The 26,750-nt window shown below is 41.7% G+C and overlaps 1 protein-coding gene across 1 annotated transcript in view; it reads right to left on the bottom strand.

Annotated features, from left to right (window-relative positions):
* COL24A1 (collagen type XXIV alpha 1 chain) overlaps positions 1 to 26,750 on the bottom strand; it is a 261,918-nt gene that overhangs the window by 25,481 nt on the left and 209,687 nt on the right. Inside the window, exons 41-48 of the mRNA XM_069737975.1 lie at positions 25,875 to 25,928; positions 21,923 to 21,979; positions 19,045 to 19,098; positions 18,898 to 18,951; positions 18,294 to 18,347; positions 9,865 to 9,918; positions 3,236 to 3,343; positions 99 to 206 (exon numbers count right to left, since the gene is read on the bottom strand). Coding sequence (XP_069594076.1) covers positions 99 to 206; positions 3,236 to 3,343; positions 9,865 to 9,918; positions 18,294 to 18,347; positions 18,898 to 18,951; positions 19,045 to 19,098; positions 21,923 to 21,979; positions 25,875 to 25,928 — 543 coding nt within the window. The remainder of the gene's footprint in view (positions 1 to 98; positions 207 to 3,235; positions 3,344 to 9,864; positions 9,919 to 18,293; positions 18,348 to 18,897; positions 18,952 to 19,044; positions 19,099 to 21,922; positions 21,980 to 25,874; positions 25,929 to 26,750) is intronic.

The following is a 26,750-nucleotide window of genomic DNA, read 5'->3' as shown; positions in this document are numbered from 1 at the left end:
AAATCAAAAGTAATTAATTGAAATTTTAATTTTAAGATTCCTATAATTAATGTGGGATAATAGTAAGTAAAAAGTGTATAATAATAGGTGATTATTACCTTAGGTCCTGGGGCACCATCACTTCCTTGAGGGCCAGCAGAACCCTTTGGCCCTTGTCGGCCAGGTAGACCTGCCAATCCAGTGAGCCCGGGGCTGCCGCTTACACCCTACAGTGATTAAATAGATATGTAATTTGTGTTATCAGAGATAGAGGTAATGAGTCTATATGATAAGGAGGACGATTGAGGACATAACTGGGCACAAACCATATTAAAATGTCCCTAAATAGGGTGTTATCAGATTGTTGTTGCCATTAAAGGATTATTCCCAAGATAGTAAGTTGTTCCCTATCCAGAAAATAAGGGGATAACATACTGATTGCCGGAGGTCTGACTGTAGAGACCCCCAGTGAGCCCAAGAATAAGGCTCAGGGACCAAGCTCTGCAAAATCCCGCCTTGAATGGAGTGGAGGTGCGCATGCTCTGGATAAATCTATTCATTGTCTATGGGACTGAGGGCTGTACAACTTTTCAATAATATTCCCCTTTTTCTGGCAGTCCCATAGACAATGAATGAAGCAGAAGTTCAGGGTGCAGTGTTCACCTTTGCTCCATTCAAAACTGGACTCTGCAGAGCTGGTTCCTGGGTTACAGAGCCATTGGAAAATACAGGAAATCTTCTTAAAGGGTTGTTCCCAAACTAGTAAGTTATCCCCTATCCTATGTATTGTTGGGGGTTCAACTGTTGGGACCCCAGTGATCCATAGGATAGGGGGCAACTTAATATCTTGGAAACAGCCCTTTAACAAGCTTTTCCAGACTCTTGAATGGCACATATGGCTACCTCTGATACATCCTTGGTTCTGTATCATTGCAGCCATGAGGGAGATGGAATCCATTCAGAGTTGCTGTTAAGTTTCACAGGTAGAAATAATAAAGAAATTTCAGAATACAGTTTTAAAGAAATTGAAGGCGTTTTCGGGGATAAAAATTTTGATAGTCTGGTCTTAAATGTTACACACCTGTCCTGCGTGCGGGCTCTTCTCCCTTCACCCCGGCCCTCTAAACTCTATTGTGCTCCACATTGGGCTTTGCAAGTAGACCATCTACCTAGGCCTAAATAAGGCCTACTAAGATACATACCTATGTCTTGGTATAAAGACCTCTGCTGCCAGTCTGCGGTCTGCAGGACCTCTGCTGCCAGTCTGCGGACTGCAGGACCTCTGCTGCCAGTCTGCAGTCTGCAGGACCTCTGCAGCCAGTCTGCGGTCTCAAGGACCTCTGCAGCCAGTCTGCGGTCTCAAGGACCTCTATTGCCAGTCTGCGGTCTCCAGGACCTCTGCTGCCAGTCTGCAGTCTGCAGGACCTCTGCTGCCAGTCTGCAGTCTCCAGGACCTCTACTCCCAGTCTGCGGTCTCCAGGACCTCTGCAGCCAGTCTGCGGTCTCCAGGACCTCTGCTGCCAGTCTACGGTCTCCAGGACCTCTGCTGCCAGTCTGCGGTCTCCAGGACCTCTGCTGCCAGTCTGTGGTCTCTAGGACCTCTGCTACCTGTCTGTGGTCTCCAGGACCTCTGTTACCTGACTCTGAGCGCCTCCACCAATCATATGATTTAAGGACCTGTGGCGCTTACACCAGTACACACTGCTTTGCCCAGCTGCACGTCATCTACTCCATGGCACCTGCGCTGGGTACTAGGAGCAATTTAAACATTAAAGAAGCTGCAGGTTCTGCATAAGTGCTGTGACACCGTCAGACATCGGCCCCTCACTGATCAGACATTGACATTGTTAAGACAGGCCATCAGCATTGTGGAATCCTGGTCCAACATTACAAATAATGAGCTGCTTTTTAACTATCCAGAAACAGCGCCCCTCCTGTTTAATGGCTGTTTTGTTTTGCTTTCTAATGTTGCTGGCTGCAATACCAAACGCAGTCAATGGATAAGAGTGTCTGAAGACTGGAGAAGAAAAGCAGCTATAATCTTTTACAGAAGAGGTCAAGTCCCAGACTTACACATCTGCAAGTTCCTAGAAAAACCTTCTGATGGGACAAGAGGACGGCTGCACGTTTTGTGCAGATGTCCGGTCACAGCATCTAATAACACTCAGGTTTTCCTTCAGTTGGCAAAGATTTCATTTTATAAGATTCGTCCAAAAACAAACAACTAAACAGGATGAAAGTCAGAAGATGTTCTTCTATAACTTTTATCTTTTTATGGATACATCAAACAGCCGGCGGAATATTTCTGGATGACATTAAAGATGGGATACATGGATCTGATATTATCTAAAATACAAAACATGTGAAATTCCTTTTTCTCTGCAGAATAATTGAGAACGGCCTTTCATTTAACACATTTGGATAAATCAAATGTGTGATTGATGTATACATCTCACGTCTTTGCAGTACACAAAATCTAAAATTGCCCTCCATGGATGACCATATTGGGGTCCACATTAAAGGGAATCCGTCAGCAGGATTTCACCCCCCCCCCCCCCAAAAAAAAAATAAATAAATAAATAAAAACCATTTATATGAGCATATAGCTCTTTCAAAGACAAGTCCAGCAGCACATTTACTTGGCCACTCCGTACATGATTAACTTAGAAATCAGCATTTAATTGATATGCAAATGAGGCTGAAGCCCTATGGTAGATCTGAAGCCTCTGTCACTCCAGCTCTATTCGCTGCCGCCTCCTGCTTGACTGATAGCTTCTGTGCTTGAAGTTACACAGGATAGAGGCTGTCAGTGTAGCAGGAGGCAATAGAGCTGGAGTGACAGAGGTTTCATATCTACAATAATCCTTCAGCCTCATTTGCATATCAATTTAAAAGCCAATTTCTCATTAATGGAGGAAAGGACCGGCCGTGTAAAGGTATTGCTGGACTTGTCTTTGAAAGAGCTATATGCGCATATAAATAGTTTGGGAAGTGAAATCCTGCTGACGGATTCCCTTCATGATCCATGAGCGAAGATTTTAGAGTGTTTGGTATCAGATGAAGTTCTTCAGTTCCTGGAATCAATAAGAAAGGAAGTAATGAAACCATCTTCTTTAGGATATGTGTGCCTATGTGAGGCCACTCACTGGTTAGTATGTGAACTGCAGGGTGTCAGGGTTTTTTGCTAGCATACAATTCTAAAATCCATAATTCCCATGGCTCTGTATACCACACTTACAATGGGTACAATACTCACAGGTAACCCCGCTTTTCCAGGCAATCCAGGCTTTCCAGGAAATCCAACGACTAAATCAGACCCAGGGTACCCATCCGCACCTCTTAATCCTAGTGGACCTTGTTTTCCCTAAGAAAAGTAGTGCAGATTATGTACACATGTGATGTGGGGTTCAGAAGTTTTCAATTATTTATGTTAATTAAGCTTAAAGGGGTATATTGTGAAAAAATATATAGCCCAAAGCCCTCTGCAGGACAGGGTCCATATTTATCGGGGTCCCTATATGACAAATCCTCAGTGGGCCCCTCTTCTCTTTCAATCTTTCCTTCTTGCCTTTTTTTTTTTTGCTTGAGAGACTTGTATCAGGGTTTGGTCTTCTGCTGCATGAGCTGTAGTTTTTATCGTTACCATTTTGGATTCATATGTCCTTTGTGGATCCACTGTGCCATTGGCTGGGCTTGCCTAGCAGGGGCACAGCTAAGCGGCTACCTGGTGTTCACTGGAGCGCCTGATGGTGGAGTCAGGCTTGAGCTGCAGGCAGCCACCAGGCACCAACTCTTAGGCAATCCCGGGTACCGCAGCTGTGAACCCCGGGGGGGGGGAGGGTACGCTGGATGGAGACATGGCAGCGGAGTCACACAGTATTCTGGATTCAGGTTTACAAGTGTCCCAACATTTTGGCATCCGGGTTATAGTCTGGACACTTGAATACATGGTGATACCAAATATATACATTTTTTATTTCAATAATGGGAGTTACATTGATATATATATATATATATATATATATATATATATATATATATATATATATATACACAGTACAGAGCAAAAGTGTGGACACACCTCATTTAAAGATTTTTCTGTATTTTCATGACTCTGAAAATTGTACATTCACACTGATGGCATCAAAACTATGAATTAGCACATGTGGAATTATATACTTAACAAAAAAGTGTGAAACAACTGAAATTATGTCTTATATTCTAGGTTCTTCAAAGTAGCCACCTTTTGCTTCGATGACTGCTTTGCACATTGGCATTCTCTTGATGAGCTTCAAGAGGTAGTCACCGGAAATGGTCTTCCAACAATCTTGAAGGAGTTCCCAGAGATGCTTAGCACTTGTTGGCCCTTTTGCCTTCACTCTGCGGTCCAGCTCACCCCAAACCATCTCGATTGGGTTCAGGTCTGGTGACTGTGGAGGCCAGGTCATCTGGCGTAGCCCCCCATCACTCTCCTTCTTGGTCAAATAGCCCTTACACAGCCTGTAGGTGTGTTTTGGGTTATTGTCCTGTTGAAAAATAAATGATGGTGCAACTAAACGCAAACCGGATGGAATAGCATGCCGCTGCAAGATGCTGTGGTAGCCATGCCGGTTCATTATGCCTTCAATGTTGAATAAATCCCCAACAGTGTCACCAGCAAAGCCCCCCCACACCATCACACCTCCTCCTCCATGCTTCACGGTGGGAACCAGGCATGTAGAGTCCATCCGTTCACCTTTTCTGCGTTGCACAAAGACACGGTGGTTGGAACCAAAGATCTCAAATTTTGACTCATCAGACCAAAGCGCAGATTTCCACTGGTCTAATGTCCATTCCTTGTGTTCTTTAGCCCAAACAAGTCTCTTCTGCTTTGTTGCCTGTCCTTAGCAGTGGTTTCCTAGCAGCTATTTTACCATGAAGGCCTGCTGCACAAAGTCTCCTCTTAACAGTTGTAGAGATGTGTCTGCTGCTAGAACTCTGTGTGGTATTGACCTGGTCTCTAACCTGAGCTGCTGTTAGCCTGCGATTTCTGAGGCTAGTGACTCGGATAAACTTATCCTCAGAAGCAGAGGTGACTCTTGGTCTTCCTTTCCTGGGGCGGTCCTCATGTAAGCCAGTTTCTTTGTAGCGCTTGATGGTTTTTGCAATTGCACTTGGGGAAACTTTCAAAGTTTTCCCAATTTTTCAGATTGACTGGCCTTCATTTCTTAAAGTAATGATGGCCACTCGTTTTTCTTTACTTAGCTGCTTTTTTCTTGCCATAATACAAATTCTAACAGTCTATTCAGTAGGACTATCAGCTGTGTATCCACCAGACTTCTGCACAACACAACTGATGGTCCCAACCCCATTTATACGGCAAGAAATCCCACTTATTAAACCTGACAGGGCACACCTGTGAAGTGAAAACCATTCCCGGTGACTACCTCTTGAAGTTCATCAAGAGAATGCCAAGAGTGTGCAAAGCAGTCATCAAAGCAAAAGGTGGCTACTTTGAAGAACCTAGAATATAAGACATCATTTCAGTTGTTTCACACTTTTTTGTTAAGTATATAATTCCACATGTGTCAATTCATAGTTTTGATGCCTCCAGTGTGAATGTACAATTTTCATAGTCATGAAAATACAGAAAAATCTTTAAATGAGAAGGTGTGTCCAAACTTTTGCTATGTACTGTATATATTTATTTTTATTTTTTTCCATTGTTTTTTTTTTTTTAACATTTTTTAACTAGGTTCCTAGGGTACTTCAACCTGTGATCACTTGATCTCATACACTGCAATACTGTAATTTTGCAGCGTATTTGTCAAATTACCAATCTCAGGCAATCTCATAGGTATACAAACATGGTGGACACAGGGACCTTCAGTAGGTTTTTGACTGCTGTGACAATTACATCGTACCCCTTAATTGCGGAGGGGGATTTTGGTTTGCCAAGGACTGGCCCTGGTCCTCACAATGCTTAAACAAAATACACACAACCATATTATTTACTCTCACAGATCACACACATATCCTTAAAAAATAAATCATATCCTCCCTGATACTTCACTGATCCTATTCTGGTCTATTCCTGAACCCCATTGGTCTGAAATTCCTGCTCAGTGGGAGTTGTCTACTTTTGAGAACATAATGTTTCAATAAAATCAATGTATTCAGTGTTAACCCCTTAACGACCAGGGATATTTCAGTTTTTGCGTTTTAGTTTTTTGATCCTCTTCTTCCCAGAGCCATAACTTTTTTGTTTTTCCATCAATATGGCCATGTGAGGGCTTGTTTTTTGCGGGACGAGTTGTACTTTTGAACGATACCTCTGATTTTAACACATCGTGTACTGGAAAGCGGGAAAAAAATTCCAAGTGTGGTGAAATTGCAAAAAAAGGACAATTCCACAGTTGTTTTTTTTTTCTAGGTTCACTAAATGCTAAAACTGACCTGCCACTATGATTCTCCAGGTCATTATGAGTTCATAGACACCAAACATGTCTAGGTTCTTTTTTATCTAAGTGGTGAAAAAAATTCCAAAGTTTGTTTAAAAAAAAATCGATATCCATAGCGTCTCCATTTTTTGTGATCTTGGGTTGGGTGAGGGCTTATTTTTTTCGTGCCAAGCTGACGTTTTAAAGAATATCATTTTGGTGCAGATACAATCTTTTGATCGCCCGTTATTGAATTTTAATGCAATGTTGCGACAACCAAAAAACGTAATTCTGGCTTTTTACTCTTTTTCTCGCTACGCTGTTTAGTGATCAGGTTAATTCTTTTTTTATACTGATAGATGGGCGATTCTGAACATGGCGATACCAAATATGTGTATGTTTGATTTTTTTAATTTTATTTTGAATGGGGCAAAAGGGGGGTGATTTACACTTTTAGATTTTTCTTATTCTTTTATATTTTTTAAAACTTTTTTTTTACTTTTTGCATGCTTCAATTGCCTCCATGGGAGACTAGAACCTGCACTACTTTGATCGTCTCTGCTACATACAGGCGATGATCAGATCGCCTGTGTGCAGCAAAAATGCTCACTTGCTATGAGCACCGACCACCGGACATTGTAGGACACGTACGACACCGTGTATGACATGTGCACACAGTGTACGACATGATGTACAGCACAGTGTATGACAACGTACTGCACAGTGTATGACACAATGTACAGCACAGTGTATGGCACGTACGGCACAGTGTATGACACAACGTACTGCACAGTGTATGACAGGTACGGCAGTGTATGACAATGTACTGCACAGTGTATGACAGGTACGGCACAGTGTATGACACAACATATGGCATAGTGTATGACAGGTACAGCACAGTGTATGACACGACGTACAGCAGAGTGTATAACATGTACGGCACAGTGTATGACAGGTACAGCACAGTGTATGACACGACACACAGCACAGTGTTATGATTTGGTGGCCTTGGAGCAGCATGAAACGTACTCTGGAGAAGGTGGTCCCTGTACTGACCGCAAACCCTGAACCTAGCAGCGCAACTAGAAGCAGCCGTGGGGGGTACCTAACGCTCCCTAGACCCCTCGACACAGCCTAAGAATTAACTACCCCTAAAGACAGAAACAGGAAACCTATCTTGCCTCAGAGAAACTCCCCAAAGGATAGACAGCCCCCCACAAATATTGACTGTGAGAGGAGAGGGAAATAACATATGCAGACATGAAATCAGGATTTAGCATAGGAGGCCATACTAGCTAAAAAGAAAGGATAGAACAGAGTACTATGCGGTCAGTATTAAAACACTAGAAAATATCCACCACAGAAAATACAAAACACCACATCTGACTAAAGACATGGAGGGTATATCTGCATCTCCAGAGACACAGCTAGGCTGCAAAAAATCCTTCACAACAAAGCTGGACAAGACAAAACATGAAAAATGCACAGAACTATAAGGTCCACAGCAGGTGGACAGCAAAAACAAAGCCAGGACTTATCTTTGAAGAAAAGCACAGCGAACAGGAGAGACCAGAAGGGATGTGAATCCTCCAAAAACAATGGACAACTGGCACTGACTAAAGGAACAAGCAAGGCTATATAGCCCAGACCAGATTGCAAAAAATAGATACACCTGATAAATGCTGCGATCCAACTACCGCAGCACTACCACTCATGACCACCGGAGGGAGCCCAAAAGCAGAATTCACAACAGCACAGTGTATGACAGGTACGGCACAGTGTATGACACGTACGGCACAGTGTATGACAGGTACAGCACAGTGTATGACAGGTACAGCACAGTGTATGACAGGTATGGCACAGTGTATGACATGTACGGCACAGTGTATGACATGTACGGCACAGTGTATGACAGGTACAGCACAGTGTATGACAGGTACAGCACAGTGTATGACACGACGTACTGCACAGTGTATGACACGTATGGCACAGTGTATGACAGGTACAGCACAGTATATGACAGGTACAGCACAGTGTATGACACGACGTACTGCACAGTGTATGACACTATGTACGGCACAGTGTATGACAGGTACAGCACAGTGTATGACAGGTACAGCACAGTGTATGACACGTACAGCACAGTGTATGATAGGTACTGCACAGTGTATGACACGTACGGCACAGTGTATGACAGGTACAGCACAGTGTATGACACGTACGGCACAGTGTATGTTATGGCTGGCAATCAGGCAACACAGCGTGCAGTAATCAGCGCACATACAGAGATCTGGCAATAACCCAAAACAATAGGACGAGCTCTGAGACGTGGAATCTCTGTAGACTGCAGTACCTGAACTATCCTCACACAACTGGAAGCAGCAGTGGATTGCGCCTATCAACTACCTATGCAACTCGGCACTGCCTGAGGAGCTGACTAGCCTGAAGATAGAAATACAAGCCTGACTTACCTCAGAGAAATACCCCAAAGGAATAGGCAGCCCCCCACATATAATGACTGTTAGCAAGATGAAAAGACAAACGTAGGAATGAAATAGATTCAGCAAAGTGAGGCCCGATATTCTAGACAGAGCGAGGATAGCAAAGAGAACTATGCAGTCTACAAAAAACCCTAAAACGAAAACCACGCAAAGGGGCAAAAAGACCCACCGTGCCGAACTAACAGCACGGCGGTGCACCCCTTTGCTTCTCAGAGCTTCCAGCAAAAGATAATAACAAGCTGGACAGAAAAAAACAGAAAACAAACTAGAAGCACTTATCTAGCAGAGCAGCAGGCCCAAGGAAAGATGCAGTAGCTCAGATCCAACACTGGAACATTGACAAGGAGCAAGGAAGACAGACTCAGGTGGAGCTAAATAGCAAGGCAGCCAACGAGCTCACCAAAACACCTGAGGGAGGAAGCCCAGAGACTGCAATACCACTTGTGACCACAGAAGTGAACTCAGCCACAGAATTCACAACAAGTGTATGACAGGTACAGCACAGTGTATGACACTATGTACGGCACAGTGTATGACACGTACAGAATGTTGTATGACACCACACACTGACAGCTTTGTGTTCACTTTTCCAATGGGTTTCCTGTGCTCTTACAATCCAATAAAACGACCTGAAAAGCTTTATACGTTGATCTACCGCACAATACACTGATTTTGTATTACTCGGATCTGCGGATAGTGTTATATTACTGAGCCATGTCATTACTTACATAGGAACACAGGGATAATCCATCATCTAGTTACTTTTATTCTAACTGGTAAAATATTTCAAGCTTCTTACTGATAACTCTAAGATATATTTTATCTCTAAGAAGCTTCTTACTTCTTAGAGATAAAAACACTGAACGTCTGTTCCTAATAAAATGTACCACCGCCATGTGCTATCCCCGGTTGAGGTTAATTTAAAGGAAAAATAACTTGTCATCTATAATATTCGTAAGACTCACAGGAATTCCCGGTTTGCCAGTTGCTCCTCTTATTCCTTTCTTTCCCTCTGCGCCCTGAAATATAATGAATATATTTAATATATTAAACATTTAGGCAATGAATCACAAGTTGGTCTGAGCCAACCTTCGAAGGAGGATGGGTGCTATCATGAAAATGTTTTATCCTGGACATAATTGGTTAAAATTACAAAGTACTTGTAATACAACTTTGCAATAAAGCAACTTTGCAATTTTTATTTAAAATTCTCTCCTTTCTCAAGAACATAGGGATTATTATTTAAATTGTTTACTGCTCGGTGCCTAGTTTACCGGCCACCTCTGAAGTCTATCAGTGGAGGACGGTTTCCTAGGCATGGAGCTCAGCGTTTGCAAGCTCTTTGCTATCGAGCTTCTAAGCGCTGCTCTGAAGCTTGCCAGATCGCTGGATCCGGACAACATAAAAGCCTCTGTGCTGCTCTGATGGTGCAGAGACAAAACTGTCTCTGCCGGCAGCATTCATGCAGCATGCCATTGGTCCGAGGGGTCTATAGCTTACAATAAAAAGACAATAATGTAATTACTATGTAGATTTAAGGCTTCCATACACATTAGACTAAGGTCGTCTCAATCCGCCGATATTGACTTGCATGGGGGCACCGGTTGACTGATGGTCGGGAGAGATGGCGACTGGTCAAGTCCGATTTCGGACTGCTGACTGCATTGTCCTCCCTGAGATAAGCCTCCAGCCTATGTGTCAGTCGGCGGCTTTCTCATAAAGCAAAGGACTGATTGTTCTCAATGGGAGAAACAAAATAATAATCTTGTAGTTATGATACCTTTTAATGGCTGACAAAAGTAAAATAAGTGATGATACTAAGTGTCATGCTCCTGGATTCGATCCTTTGAGCTTGTGCTCTGTGGTTTCTCTTTTTGCTGAGCTACATGAGCACACCTTTTTCTCAGAGTGATTGGATTCTGTTTTCTGGCTACAGTCCATCTAGCGTAACAAGTATTTTCATGTGTCTGCCTATCACCTTTTGGGTGCAGTCTTATGTTCTGTCCCCCAGGGTGCTTTTCCTGCTGGTGATAGATTCATTTGGATGTTCTGACATTGTACTGATGTTTGGATCCAGTCTGTGAGATTCTAGCTATAGATTTTAGTTTCAGTGTTTCTTTGCTATATCTTGCACCTATCTTCTGTTTATCTTTAGTAAATAGGCAGTATATTTGTAAACAGTACTTGCTTTATTCTTTGGTATCTTGTTATTTACTTTACTCACTCTGGGATCTTTCCTTTGTTTTAAGGTACCGTCACACATAGCGACGCTGCAGCGATACCGACAACGATCCGGATCGCTGCAGCGTCGCTGTTTGGTCGCTGGAGAGCTGTCACACAGACAGCTCTCCAGCGACCAACGATCCCGAGGTCCCCGGTAACCAGGGTAAACATCGGGTAACTAAGCGCAGGGCCGCGCTTAGTAACCCGATGTTTACCCTGGTTACCATCCTAAAAAGTAAAAAAACAAACGCTACATACTTACCTTCCGCTGTCTGTCCTCGGCGCTCTGCTTCTCTGGTCTGGCTGTGAGCGCCGGGCAGCCAGAAAGCAGAGCGGTGACGTCACCGTTCTGCTTTCCGGCTGACCGACGCTCACAGCCAGAGCAGGAGGAGAGCAGAGCACAGCGCTGGAGGACAGAGAGCGGTAGGTAAGTATGTAGTGTTTGTTTTTTTACTTTTAGGATGGTAACCAGGGTAAACATCGGGTTACTAAGCGCGGCCCTGCGCTTAATTACCCGATGTTTACCCTGGTTACCAGCAAAGACATCGCTGAATCGGTGTCACACATGCCGATTCAGCGATGTCTACGGGGAGTCCAGCGACGAAATAAAGTTCTGGACTTTCTTCCCCGACCAGCAATCTCCCAGCAGGGGCCTGATCGCTGCTGCCTGTCACACTGGACGATATCGCTAGCGAGGACGCTGCAACGTCACGGATCGCTAGCGATATCGTCTAGTGTGACAGTACCTTAACACTCTTCACCTCTTGTAGGTAATTCACACTCTGCTCTGCCCTTCCGTTCCTTAGAAGGAACAATAAGAAACTCCATGGCCATTTAGGCATGTTAGGTCCAAGTTGCCATCTCCTAGTCTGTGGTTAGGGCTATCTTTACATCTGCAATCACCACTAGGGACTGCGGTCAGAATATCTGATCTGTACAGAAGCCAACAGGATCAGATGCAGTTTTTAGTACAGGTGCTTCTCACAAAATTAGAATATCATCAAAAAGTTAATTTATTTCAGTGCTTCAATACAAAAAGTCAAACTCATATATAGAGTCATTACAGACAGAGTGATCTATTTCAAGTATTTATTTCTGTTAATGTTGAGGATTATGGCTTACAGCCAATGAAAACCCAAAAGTCATTATCTCAGTAAATTAGAATACTTTATAACACCAGCTTGAAAAATGATTTTAAAATCTGAAATGTTGTCCTACTGAAATGTATGTTCAGTAAATGCGCTCAATACTTGGTCAGGGCTCCTTTTGCATCAATTACTGCATCAATGCGGCGTGGCATGGAGGCGATCAGCCTGTGGCGCTGCTGAGGTGTTATGGAAGCCCAGGTTGCTTTGATAGCAGCCTTCTGCTCATCTGCATTGTGGGGTCTGGTGTCTCATCTTCCTCTTGACAATACCCCATAGATTCTCTAAGGTCAGGCGAGTTTGCTGTCAATTAAGCACAGTGATACTGTTATTTGTAAACCAGGTATTGGTACTTTTGGCAGTGTGAACAGGTGCCAAGTCCTGCTGGAGAATGACATTTCCATCTCCACAAAGCTTGCTGGCAGATATAAGCATGAAGTGCTCTAACATTTCCTGGTAGACGGCTGCGCTGACTTTGGTCTTGATAAAACACAGTGGACCTACACCAGCAGATGACATGGCTCCCCAAACCATCACTGATTGTGGAAACTTCACACTAGACCTCCAGCAGCTTGGATTGTGGCCTCCACTCTTCCTCCAGACTCTGGGAACTTGATTTCCAAATTAAATGGAAAATTTACTTTCCTTGTGGAGTGTGTCAATGACTGCCTTCTGGACATCTGTCAAGTCGCAGTCTTCCCCATGATTGTGGAGCTACTGAAAAAGACTAAAGGTACCTTCACACATAACGATATTGTTAACGATATCATTGCTTTTTGTGACGTAGCAACGATATCGTTAATGAAATCGTTCTGTGTGACAGCGACCAACGATCAGGCCCCTGCTGGGAGATTGTTGGTCGCTGAATAAAGTCCAGAACTTTATTTCGTCGCTGGACTCCTGCTGACATCGCTGGATCGGCGTGTGTGACACCGATCCAGCGATGTCTTCACTGGTAACCAGGGTAAACATCGGGTAACTAAGCGCAGGGCCGCGCTTAGTAACCCGATGTTTACCCTGGTTACCATCCTAAAAGTAAAAAAAAACAAACGCTACATACTTACCTACCGCTGTCTGTCCTCCAGCGCTGTGCTCTGCACTCCTCCTGTATTGGCTGTGAGCGTCGGTCAGCCGGAAAGCAGAGCGGTGACGTCACCGCTCTGCTTTCCGGCCGCTGTGCTCACACAGACAGTACAGGAGGAGTGCAGAGCACAGCGCTGGAGGACAGACAGCGGTAGGTAAGTATGTAGTGTTTGTTTTTTTTTACTTTTAGGATGGTAACCAGGGTAAACATCGGGTTACTAAGCGCGGCCCTGCGCTTAGTTACCCGATGTTTACCCTGGTTACCGGCATCGTTGGTCGCTGGAGAGCTGTCTGTGTGACAGCTCTCCAGCGACCAAACAGCGACGCTGCAGCGATCCGGATCGTTGTCGGTATCGCTGCAGCGTCGCTAAGTGTGACGGTACCTTAGATTAGAGACTGACTTCCAGTTTGCACAGACCAGCATATAGTGGACTGGTAGCCAGACAGAGATCACATGACACAGCCGCCTATAATGAAAGGGTTTAAAATATATGTACAAGATTAAACAAAATTACACAAGTAGAATGCTGAATGTGAGTTGCATAACAAGAGCCCCAATCACCAAATTGTTTTTACATTAAGTGCTACTCTGAAAGCCAATCTGGTGTGCAGATTATACCAGCATATTATAAGCTAGAATAAACTAGATGATAAAAAAATATCAGCATTGTACTATATATATATGGCCCTATACAAATGATTTATGTGACCCTATACTACGGCATATGCAATTAGTAACTTTATTCTTCATTCTTACTATATTGTACCTGCACCTTGTCCATATTATCTTTTAGCACTACCTAAGTATATACTATCGGCACTATGTGAGTGTATACTATCAGTGCTATGTGAGTGTATACTATCAGTACTAAGTGGGTATATACTATCAGCACTATGTGAGTATATACTATCGGCACTATGTGAGTATATACTATCAGTACTAAGTGGGTATATACTATCAGCACTATGAGTGTATACTATCAGCACTATGTGAGTATATACTATCAGAACTATGTGAGTATATACTATCAGAACTATGTGAGTATATACTATCAGCACTATGTGAGTATATACTATCAGCACTATGTGAGTATTTACTATCAGTGCTATGTGAGTGTATACTATCAGCACTATGTGAGTATATACTATCGGCACTATGTGAGTATATACTATTGGCACTATGTGAGTGTATACTATCAGTACTAAGTGGGTATATACTATCAGCACTATGAGTGTATACTATCAGCACTATGTGAGTGTATACTATCAGAACTATGTGAGTATATACTATCAGAACTATGTGAGTATATACTATCAGCACTATGTGAGTATATACTATCAGTACTATGTGAGTATATACTCCCAGCACTATGTGAGTATTTACTATCAGTACTATGTGAGTGTATACTATCAGTGCTATGTGAGTGTATACTATCAGCGCTATGTGAGTATATACTATCAGTGCTATGTGAGTGTATACTATCAGCACTATGTGAGTGTATACTATCAGCGCTATGTGAGTATATACTATCAGTGCGATGTAAGTGTATACTATCAGTGCTATGTGAGTGTATACTATCAGCACTATGTGAGTGTATACTATCAGCGCTATGTGAGTGTATACTATCAGCGCTATGTGAGTGTATACTATCAGCGCTATGTGAGTGTATACTATCAGTGCTATGTTAGTATATTCTATCAGTACTATGTGAGTGTATACTATCAGTGCTATGTGAGTGTATACTATCAGTACTATGTGAGTATATTCTATCAGTACTATGTGAGTGTATACTATCAGTACTATGTGAGTGAATACTATCAGTGCTATGTGAGTATATACTATCAGTGCTATGTGAGTGTATACTAACGGCACTATGTGAGTATATACTATCAGCACTATGTGAGTATATTCTATCGGAACTTTGTGAGTATATACTATCAGCGCTATGTGAGTATATACTATCGGCACTATGTGAGTGTATACTATCGGCACTATGTGAGTGTATACTATTAGCGCTATGTGAGTATATGCTATCTACTATCAGCACTATGTGAGAAAATATCAGCACTATGAGTGTATACTATCAGCACTATGAGTGTATACTATCAGCGCTATGTGAAGCACTATGTGAGTGTATACTATCAGCACTATGTGAGTACAGTATATACTATCAGCACTATGTGAGTATATACTATCAGCACTATGTGAGTATATACTATCAGCACTATGTGAGTATATACTATCGGCAGTATGTGAGTGTATACTATCAGCATTATGTGAGTATATACTATTGGCACTATATGAGTGTATACTATTGGCACTATGTGAGTGTATACTATCGTTTTTATTGGGTAATAATGGCTTTTAGTGGTTAATGGCTTCACTAATGTGAAGGGGCCTTAAGGGACCATTTTAATTGCTTAGGAAGCCTTTGCAGGTGTTTATTGTTATTCTAATTTACTGAGATAATGACTATTGGGGTTTCATTGGCTGTAAGCCATACACATCAACATTAACAAAAATAAACAATTGAAATAGATCACTCTGCTTGTAATGACTCTGTCTAATATATGAGTTTGACTTTTTGTATTGAAGAACTGAAATAAATGAACTTTTTGATAATATTCTAATTTTGTGAAAGGCACCTGTATATTACCTATTCTTCTCAAGTGAGTTGCTACACAAGCATAACACAAAGCCGCTTTCCAGACTAATTACCGTAAGTCTCTTTATCAGGCATCAGGTATAACAAAGCCTGATGAAGAGACCTCAGTAGTCTCGAAAGCTGCTATGTAACATCACTTATTTTAGTTTTGTCAGTCATTAAAAAGTCTCAACTACAAGATCATTTTTTGAGTCTCCCACGAAGAACAATCAATCTTTTTTTAACTGGCCAGCACGGGATACAAAACATTCTTTTTTATTTTAACATACAGTGGGGCAAAAAAGTATTTAGTCAGTCAGCAATAGTGCAAGTTCCACCACTTAAAAAGATGAGAGGCGTCTGTAATTTACATCATAGGTAGACCTCAACTATGGGAGACAAACTGAGAAAAAAAAATCCAGAAAATCACATTGTCTGTTTTTTTTAACATTTTTTTTTGCATATTATGGTGGAAAATAAGTATTTGGTCAGAAACAAACAATCAAGATTTCTGGCCCTCACAGACCTGTAACTTCTTCTTTAAGAGTCTCCTCTTTCCTCCACTCATTACCTGTAGTAATGGCACCTGTTTAAACTTGTTATCAGTATAAAAAGACACCTGTGCACACCCTCAAACAGTCTGACTCCAAACTCCACTATGGTGAAGACCAAAGAGCTGTCAAAGGACACCAGAAACAAAATTGTAGCCCTGCACCAGGCTGGGAAGACTGAATCTGCAATAGCCAACCAGCTTGGAGTGAAGAAATCAACAGTGGGAGCAATAATTAGAAAATAGAAGACATACAAGACCACTGATAATCTCCCTCGATCTGGGGCTCCACGCAAAATCCCACCCCGTAGGGTCAGAATGATCACAAGAACGGTGAGCAAAAATCCCAGAACCACGCGGGGGGACCTAGTGAATGAACTGCAGAGAGCTGGGACCAATGTAACAAGGCCTACCATAAGTAACACACTACGCCACCATGGACTCAAATCCTGCAGTGCCAGACGTGTCCCACTGCTTAAGCCAGTACATGTCCGGGCCCGTCTGAAGTTTGCTAGAGAGCATTTGGATGATCCAGAGGAGTTTTGGGAGAATGTCCTATGGTCTGATGAAACCAAACTGGAACTGTTTGGTAGAAACACAACTTGTCGTGTTTGGAGGAAAAAGAATACTGAGTTGCATCCATCAAACACCATACCTACTGTAAAGCATGGTGGTGGAAACATCATGCTTTGGGGCTGTTTCTCTGCAAAGGGGCCAGGACGACTGATCCGGGTACATGAAAGAATGAATGGGGCCATGTATCGTGAGATTTTGAGTGCAAACCTCCTTCCATCAGCAAGGGCATTGAATATGAAACGTGGCTGGGTCTTTCAACATGACAATGATCCAAAGCACACCGCCAGGGCAACGAAGGAGTGGCTTCGTAAGAAGCATTTCAAGGTCCTGGAGTGGCCTAGCCAGTCTCCAGATCTCAACCCTATAGAAAACCTTTGGAGGGAGTTGAAAGTCCGTGTTGCCAAGCGAAAAGCCAAAAACATCACTGCTCTAGAGGAGATCTGCATGGAGGAATGGGCCAACATACCAACAACAGTGTGTGGCAACCTTGTGAAGACTTACAGAAAACGTTTGACCTCTGTCATTGCCAACAAAGGATATATTACAAAGTATTGAGATGAAATTTTGTTTCTGACCAAATACTTATTTTCCACCATAATATGCAAATAAAATGTTAAAAAAACAGACAATGTGATTTTCTGGATTTTTTTTTCTCAGTTTGTCTCCCATAGTTGAGGTCTACCTATGATGTAAATTACAGACGCCTCTCATCTTTTTAAGTGGTGGAACTTGCACTATTGCTGACTGACTAAATACTTTTTTGCCCCACTGTATGTCTTGTTGCCCTAAACAATAGGTAATTTTGCTATAGCACATCCCCTTTAAGAGATTATACTTTGATGCATTAGACGTGACAAATACTTATAGTGGATCTTTCAATCGATTTTAAAATACGAAACTGCACATTTTCTTAGATCTGATGAGGCTGGTGTAGTTCCTTTGAAAATCTACATCAGAATGACTGTATAATCATTTAGAAAGCTTCCTTGTCTAATATTAAGCTCTAGTCTGGGATCCTACAATGCTCATTTTATTATCAGGATTATTCAGCTGTTCTTATATACATTTCCAAAGATAAGTACACCGACCTAACCGGGTGTAAGAGATCTAATAATGTGTGCAGTTGGTATTGTGAATTCTGGTGACAGATCCTCTTTAATATTTATACTTACCACCAATCCTCGCTCCCCTTTTTGTCCTCGATCACCTTTTTCACCAAGTTCCCCCTAAAATAATAAAAAAAAGTTAAGTAGAGTAACAATGTATATATTAGGTGATGAGTTGCAGATTATGTCCTGTGATACTTAATCATCTGGTTATTCTCACATGTGGTTTGTTCACTGACTTATTGATGGTTATTATGTATAAGGAAAATATCACGATATGATCGGTCGTAGCTGCAGTGTAAAGCATGGGGGGACAGTCGCTTAGCTTAACCCTACAGTTACATAAAGAATTTTCGGAATCCCCCCTAGTACCATCATTCTGCCCACATTTTGACACATAGCTGTCACATAGCAGGTTCCCCATTTTGGACCCACTTCTATGAGCCAGAACGGACGGTCTCTATAAATGAGAGCTGCCCCGATTCTGTCTTTGCATTAGATGGGCAGTCAGTTGAATAGCTGGCAGCAATGTTACACCTGGCATGTTACGTACTGCATCCCCCAGCACCCTCAGCTAATGACAGGGCCATGTTTTGTCTAAAACCAGTCACATATGTGATTTTTTTATTTTCAGACCAGTAAAAACCATTGAGCAATTTTGGAAACTTACTGGTGGTCCTTGTTGTCCGATGGCTCCTCTTGGTCCAATTATACCAATTATACCCTGGAAAACAGATTCAGATTGTGTCACATTTTATTCTTACAGGTTATTATCCTGCTGATATATGGAATGGGGCACAGGTCTGCTCCTAATTACCTTGTAGCCTTCATCTCCAGGTTCGCCCCTGTCTCCACGTTCTCCGGGAGGACCCTACGTGGAACAGTGAATTTTAGTGTATTGTTGACCACTGATAATGTGAGCATTGATTAATTCAAGAAAAACTCTCATCATAGAACATGCATATCATTAATGGGAGCCTGCCACAGACGGCGTGAATCAGAGACCGACTCCAGCATTACAAAACCATAGCTGAAAGCTCAGGCCGGGGTAAGGAGACTTGTTATGGGGGTAGCTCCCGCTGGCTCCTCTCTGCCCGCTCAGCTACACTGACGGGTCTCGCCCCATACACACATATTAACAAATTGGGGAGAACCCCAAATAAACCCTCACTAAAAAGCCTAAACATTAACTTTTATTAATTATATTATTAAAAAATAGTTACGGTATATAAAATATATGTCCCTTATCTGCCTGTATTTCTTAATACTGTTCATGTTATATTGCTTACCTCTCGCTAATTCTATCTCCTATTCTGCCACATAGAGGTTGAGGTCCTGGGGTGCTACCAAATTTGCTTTAAAAGCTAGCGGTAAGCAATATAACAATAAAAGTATAAAGAAATACAGGCAGATTAGGGACATATATTTTACATACCGGACCTATTGTTTAATAATATAACTATTAAATGTTAATGTTTAGTCTTTTTAGTGAGGGTTTATTTGGGGTTCTCCCAAATTTGTTAATAGTTAATGTATCCCTCCAATGCCTTTAAGTCCTCAGATTTGTAATTCAATACGCACATATGAAGAGACCAGTCAACCTGCAATCAGGGAGAAACCTGCGGGGATATGTCTTCTGGATTAGTTACTCCTTCCGGCAATGCTTTTCTGCAAAATGCCACAGTTCTTCAAAGTAAAAGTAAAGGTGGCAGATGAGGTTTAACAATGATAAATGTAAGGTTATACACATGGGAAGAAGGAATCAATATCACCATTACACACTGAATGGGAAACCACTGGGTAAATCTGACAGGGAGAAGGACTTGGGGATCCTAGTTAATGATAAACTTACCTGGAGCAGCCAGTGCCAGGCAGCAGCTGCCAAGGCAAACAGGATCATGGGGTGCATTAAAAGAGGTCTGGATACACATGATGAGAGCATTATACTGCCTCTGTACAAATCCCTAGTTAGACCGCACATGGAGTACTGTGTCCAGTTTTGGGCACCGGTGCTCAGGAAGGATATAATGGAACTAGAGAGAGTACAAAGGAGGGCAACAAAATTAATAAAGGGGATGGGAGAACTACAATACCCAGATAGATTAGCGAAATTAGGATTATTTAGTCTAGAAAAAAGACGACTGAGGGGCGATCTAATAACCATGTATAAGTATATAAGGGGACAATACAAATATCTCGCTGAGGATCTGTTTATACCAAGGAAGGTGACGGGCACAAGGGGGCATTCTTTGCGTCTGGAGGAGAGAAGGTTTTTCCACCAACATAGAAGAGGATTCTTTACTGTTAGGGCAGTGAGAATCTGGAATTGCTTGCCTGAGGAGGTGGTGATGTCGAACTCAGTCGAGGGGTTCAAGAGAGGCCTGGATGTCTTCCTGGAGCAGAACAATATTGTATCATACAATTATTAGGTTCTGTAGAAGGACGTAGATCTGGGGATTTATTATGATGGAATATAGGCTGAACTGGATGGACAAATGTCTTTTTTCGGCCTTACTATGTTACTATGTTACTATGTTATTATGTAAAAAACAAATATCTGTAATGCTGAGCCAGTCTCCAATTCATGCTGCCCATAGATAGGCCATCATGGATCATGCGACAAGTATCCTTTCACATTTATGGCACAAAGAGAAATACAACAGATCATATTAGGCCGGAGTCACACTACCGTAGAATACTGGCGAGTGCTATGCGATTGTACGAATATATCACCCGAGACTCACCTATGCAAGCCTATGGGTGCGAGAAAAACTGGGATGCCACACGGAGCATCCGCGTAGCTTGCGACAAATACGCACACATTTTCCTCATTTCAGCCCATTGAGCAATGTTATTCAATGGGGAAAATCAGTGAGAACGTAAAGCCATACTGGTGTCATACGTATACATATGAGCGAGAAAATAGCATCATCGCATTACACAAGGATGACCATACGGAGAAAACTCGTGCGACTCTCGGCAGGAGAGAAAATAATATAAGGGTATTGTGGACTCACCAAGCACTTGGGGCAAGACTGACAACTCAGGGAATCAGACTATTTGCAACCCATATCATAGTTTAACGGAGGTCCATTATTCCTAAAGTGACAACCTAATATCCTGCTTATGTCCTGGCCGATACATAGAGAGAAGGGGGCTGGCTTAGTAATCAAAATGAGTAGAGTTGAGGGAAAAGATGTGCAGGAAGCTAGTACAGGGTAGGAGCCCTGGAAGCCTCTTCTTACCTGCCGGCATCGCGGCGCCTCTACTGATAAGTAGGGGCTGCACAACACACGCATGACGTTGAGCCAGGCCTACTGATCAGTAGAGGCGCCGGGGATGGTGGCAGATGGATGAAGTTTGCTGGGGTCCCAACAAGCAGCGTCTAGAGAGTCCCGCAAAACTTTTTGCTGAACTTTATTTACCTGTGAACAGAACGTGTACATTTCGCACTTCCCGTGGCTGCCTGTACTCTAATGTTCGGTGACCTAAGACATCATGTCAGTGATTGCTGTGGGATGATGACTCCAGCACTGCACACATTTTGCAATTGTGCACTAAATAGACATCCTAAAATCTTATCATAACCAAATCTGAATGATCAAATGTACAACCTAGTGATGACTATATAAAACTGAGGCCTTACAGAAGAGGATATAGCTCCTGAAACAAAAATGCTTTAGGGAAAAACCTACTGGTTCACCTGGGGATCCCTGTGGTCCAATTACAGTATTGTCTTCTCCGGGATAACCCTGCAATGCAAAAAATACACTTTTTACTAAAATGTACTACCATACTTTTTCCATTTTTTCTTGCATTTTTTTTTTTACAAAAAATCCTGTATTATGTTTGCAGAAAGTAAAAATCTTATCTAGTACCCGATTCTCCCAATTTACTAATATTTATGAATAACATGAGGCACCACTTGTGTTTAACTATATTTGTAGGGACACCCATGGAATAACAAAACCCTATATTACCTTCTACACTTATATACTGCTCCATAAGACCTATAGACACTTGCTTTGGCCCACTGCCAGAAATCAGGGCCAAACCTCAAAAAAGCAACAACCAAAAACAATGACTAAATGCATGTATATATAGATTAATTTACATACAAATTCAATACGACATAAAACTATACTATCATTCAACATTGGCATATTCTTTAAAGAGTGTCTTAAAAGGAATGTGTCATCAGACAATGATCAATTGATTAAATGGAAACTGCGCTCTTCAACAAGCTTTCCATGAATCGGCAGCACAAGGGAATATAAGAAACCTTCTCTTTACCAGAAATGAGCAGTACTTAACCTATCTCGGCATCAATCTAACGCCCCATAGGTCGACTTTATTTAAATGGAACTATGCCCCCTTAATTAAAAATCTCAAATCGGATCTTACCAGATGGTCATCTATGCCCTTATCCTGGTTAGGTAGGCTACACGCCATTAAGATGGTTTCCTTACCACGATTTCTGTATGTTTTCCGATCTTTGCCCATCCCTGTCCCTGCCAAAACGTTACTAGATATTCATAGCACGATCTCAAAATTTTTATGGCAGGGAAAAAGACCTAGGATAAGACTTAAAACCATGTTTATTAGTAGAAGACGAGGAGGTATGTCTCTGCCCAACTTCACTTTATACCATAGAGCGGCCCAACTAGCCCAGCTAATAAGTGCTAATGCGGACAACCATAGCGCACCCAGATGGGTGAATCTCGAATCTCACTTCCTGACCCCATTCACTCTACCAGGCCTCATGTGGTCGTTGCAAAGACTTCCAAAAGGGATCCATGTATCAGCTCCATTCACAGCACATTCCCTGATGTTATGGAGGAAGGAAAGATATAAACACTCCCTACAATCCAAAACTTCCTTAATGACGCATATTTTTCATAATCCAGCTTTTCCACCAGGGTTGGAGCCCCGCCCTTTCCATTGGTGGGTGTCTAGAGGTCTAAATACCCTTAAACATCTTACTTCGCCATTTAATATTCTACTCACCAAACAAGAGTTCATCCAAAAGTACTCTCCACCTAGCTCTGAAATATTGCGTATCATTCAAATTTTTCACTTTGCTGAACAGATCCTGGGACATGGTGTCACCCACCGCCCATCGGGTTACGAGCAAATATGTTTAAATGACCCACTGGGCAGGGGAGCCATCTCTTTGATTTACTCAAACCTAAACGCAATATCAGAGGATGTAAAACTCACATATATGATACAATGGGAAAGAGACCTTAATAAGATAATGTCCCCATTGGAGTGGCAAAAGTGCTGCTGCACCCTCTCTAAGGGAAGTCTTCAAACCTCTTTAGTTGAAACATCCATCAAGCTCCTACATAGGACATATTTAGTTCCGAGCAAATTACATGCCATCTACCCAAATCTATCAGATCGGTGTTTCAGGGGGTGTGGAGCTCTGGGAGATCTAAAGCATACGTGGTGGGATTGTCCGGTCGTTTCCACACTCTGGTCAAAGATCAAATCTATTGTAGAGGAGCTTTATGGTGGAACGATTCAGTTAGACGCAACGGTGTTCCTGCTGGGAGCTAGATACCCGGGCTTCTCCAACAAACTCCATATTCTAGTCAATCAGCTGTTCCTCGCCGCTAAGCTACACATTGCAACAAAATGGAAAACAACTACCCTATCTCTTTCCTCAGTAATTGACAAGATGAACACTATCATGTTATGTGAACGAATACAAGCTACAAGAGAGGACTCATGGGAGCCTTACTATCAAATATGGAGACCGTGGATTGAAAGAAACTCTAGCAGTAATCTTGACCAAGTCCTAACACTATCTCTATGAGGCCAATCTGGTGTTAAATTGCCTTCCTTTGATTGGGTCCTTATACCCGACCATTGATAGTACTCTGACGCAGTAATGGATCTCTTACCCCCTTCCCCCCCCTTGTCTTTTTCAACCACCTGTCTTTGTCTCCGTGTTTAACTGTATTGTTTAATTACCATCAAGGTTAATTTAGAATTTGATAATATTCATATATACTCCCCTGCGAGGGATTTTGTTGTGAAACTTTCTTGGTTTTTTGTTGAAAAATAAAAACTTGTTGAAACTAAGAAACCTTCTCTTATTAGAGAAGTCGGTGTGTTTCTCCATTTATGAGCCCATTCTTTCCCTCCCCCCATCCTACACTCATCACGCAGTCTGAAAACAATTAAAAAAAAGCTCAATTCAATTTTGCAAGACAAATTGGCAGCACAGTGAGGTGTAAGATGACACAAAATATTAAGTCTATAGTGGAAAGGAAGAGAGCAAGAAACAGATTGTGAGGATCCTAGCTTACTTGTCCCAGGGCTGGATTCACAGCTACACTGCTCAGTATTTCTGTATCACTTTTCTAAATGTATTTGTACTACCCAAGAGAAAAACAGGAGGAATCTTTCTGCTTGTGTATTTTGTGTATGGGAGACATCATAGCAACTAGTGTGTATATATGTCCCATTATATCTGGCATAGAAGTAACACAGCATTTCAGAAAAGGAACATCATACCAACAGTAAAATATGATGGTGGTAGTTTGATGTTCTTGGGCTGTTTTACTGCTTTAGGACCTGGAAGACATCCTGTAGTAAATGTAACCATGAATTCTTCTGTCTACCAAAAAATATTGACAGATAATGTCCGGCCATCTGTTCGTGACCTCAAGCTGAAGCGCACTTGGGTTAGGCAGCAGGACAACAATCCAAAACACATCAGGAAATCCACCGACCAAGTATTGAGTGCATTTACTGAACCTACATTTTAGTAGGACAACATTTTGGATTTTAAAATCATTTTTCAAGCTGGTGTTATAAAGTATTCTAATTTACTGATAATGACTTTTGGGTTTTCATTGGCTGTAAGCCATAATCATCAACATTAACAGAAATAAACACGTGAAATAGATCACTCTGTAATGACTCTATAGAATATATGAGATTAACTTTTTGTGTTGAAAAACTGAAATAAATTAACATTTTGTTGATATTCTAATTTTGTGAGAAGCACCTGTATTTAAATTTGTTAAGCGATCTGAAAGATTTAAGTCTAACAAACATGCAAAAGTATAGGAAATCAGGAAGGGGAAAACACTTTTTCACACAACTGTACATTATAGTATATAAAATATATATAGATAGGGTTATGAACCTCTGATGACACATTCCTTTTAACGGTGCACATGCTTGACACAGCTAAAACACTCAGTTATTCCATAAGTGATCCATTGAGGAAAATAGCAAAAATGCCAGAACGGCCACTGGCTTCCACCATTTTCACTGGGAGGAATGGCAAAATCATTTCTCATCTGATCAGATTTACTACCCCAAGCTGGTAGTGCAGTGAAGACATCACAAAGTTAAGATCTAAAACACTAACCTCTTAGCAAAGACAACCAGGCAACTTGTCCACCAGGACTAATACAATAGACCACGGATCGGGGCCTGATCACCGCCATTTTGAGAATTCTATTATATCTATTGGAAGTTCTGGATTTATTTAGGACCCAAACATAAATCCAAATTCTAGTGTATCGTCTCCATAAGGCCGAGCTATTATCATTTGTGATTTATAATATTAATTATGTTATAAGGGCACAACCTGTCATGACTTCTGAAATTCTATAACTCTTATACCTTTTCTCCTTTAGGTCCAGGTGGTCCTGGGGGTCCTGGCTGTCCTTGATGGCCCTGAACAGAAATAAATATAAATTTTTAAATTCTAAGCATATATTACCATGAAGTACTTGGATATGAGAAATTTAAGCAAAAAGAGACAATGAACGTTACAATATTTTTCTCATTGCCATTTGCAGGCCAACAAAAAAAAAAAAAAAACCCCTGTAGAAAAACTGGTGAATCTCATAGGTGCAGGCCTATATAGCTGCGACACTCCGTGACTTCTGCAATTTCATCGATGTTTCTCGATTTGACTAAATTTCCCTATTTCTGTCTGCAAATTTGACTGATATGATTGTATTGAAATTTCTATAATGGTGAACCTGACTGCATCAAGACAGGGCATTGCTAATACCGTATATCGGAATTTTATCATAATCTATTTGTTCCCTGTGGAATACAGATGTAAAAAGACTAAGGACCTGATTTATCATTACATTTGTGCTGTTTCTTGGTCGTTTCTTTGGCGTTTTATGCCTGTTTTTTTTTTGTGCCTAATACTGATTAATCTCTTTATATATATATATATATATATATATACTAGCTGAAGAGCCCGGCGTTGCCTGGGCATAGTAAATATCTGTGGTTAGTTATAGCACCTCACTTCTCTTATTTTCCCATCACGCCTCTCATTTTCACAATCACATCTTTCATTTTCTCCCTCACTCCTCTCATTCCCCCCTAACACTTGTCATTTCAACCTCACATCTGTCATTTTCTGATCACTCCATTATTTTTCCTCACTCCTCTCATTTTGCACTCACACCTTTTCATTTTCACCTCACACCTCTCATTTTCACCTCATCACCTCAGTATATACATGTTTGTCATCTC

The sequence above is a fragment of the Ranitomeya imitator genome, chromosome 8, assembly GCF_032444005.1.
Source record: "Ranitomeya imitator isolate aRanImi1 chromosome 8, aRanImi1.pri, whole genome shotgun sequence".
NCBI lineage: Eukaryota > Metazoa > Chordata > Amphibia > Anura > Dendrobatidae > Ranitomeya > Ranitomeya imitator.
This window is presented reverse-complemented; position numbering and strand designations above follow the sequence as displayed.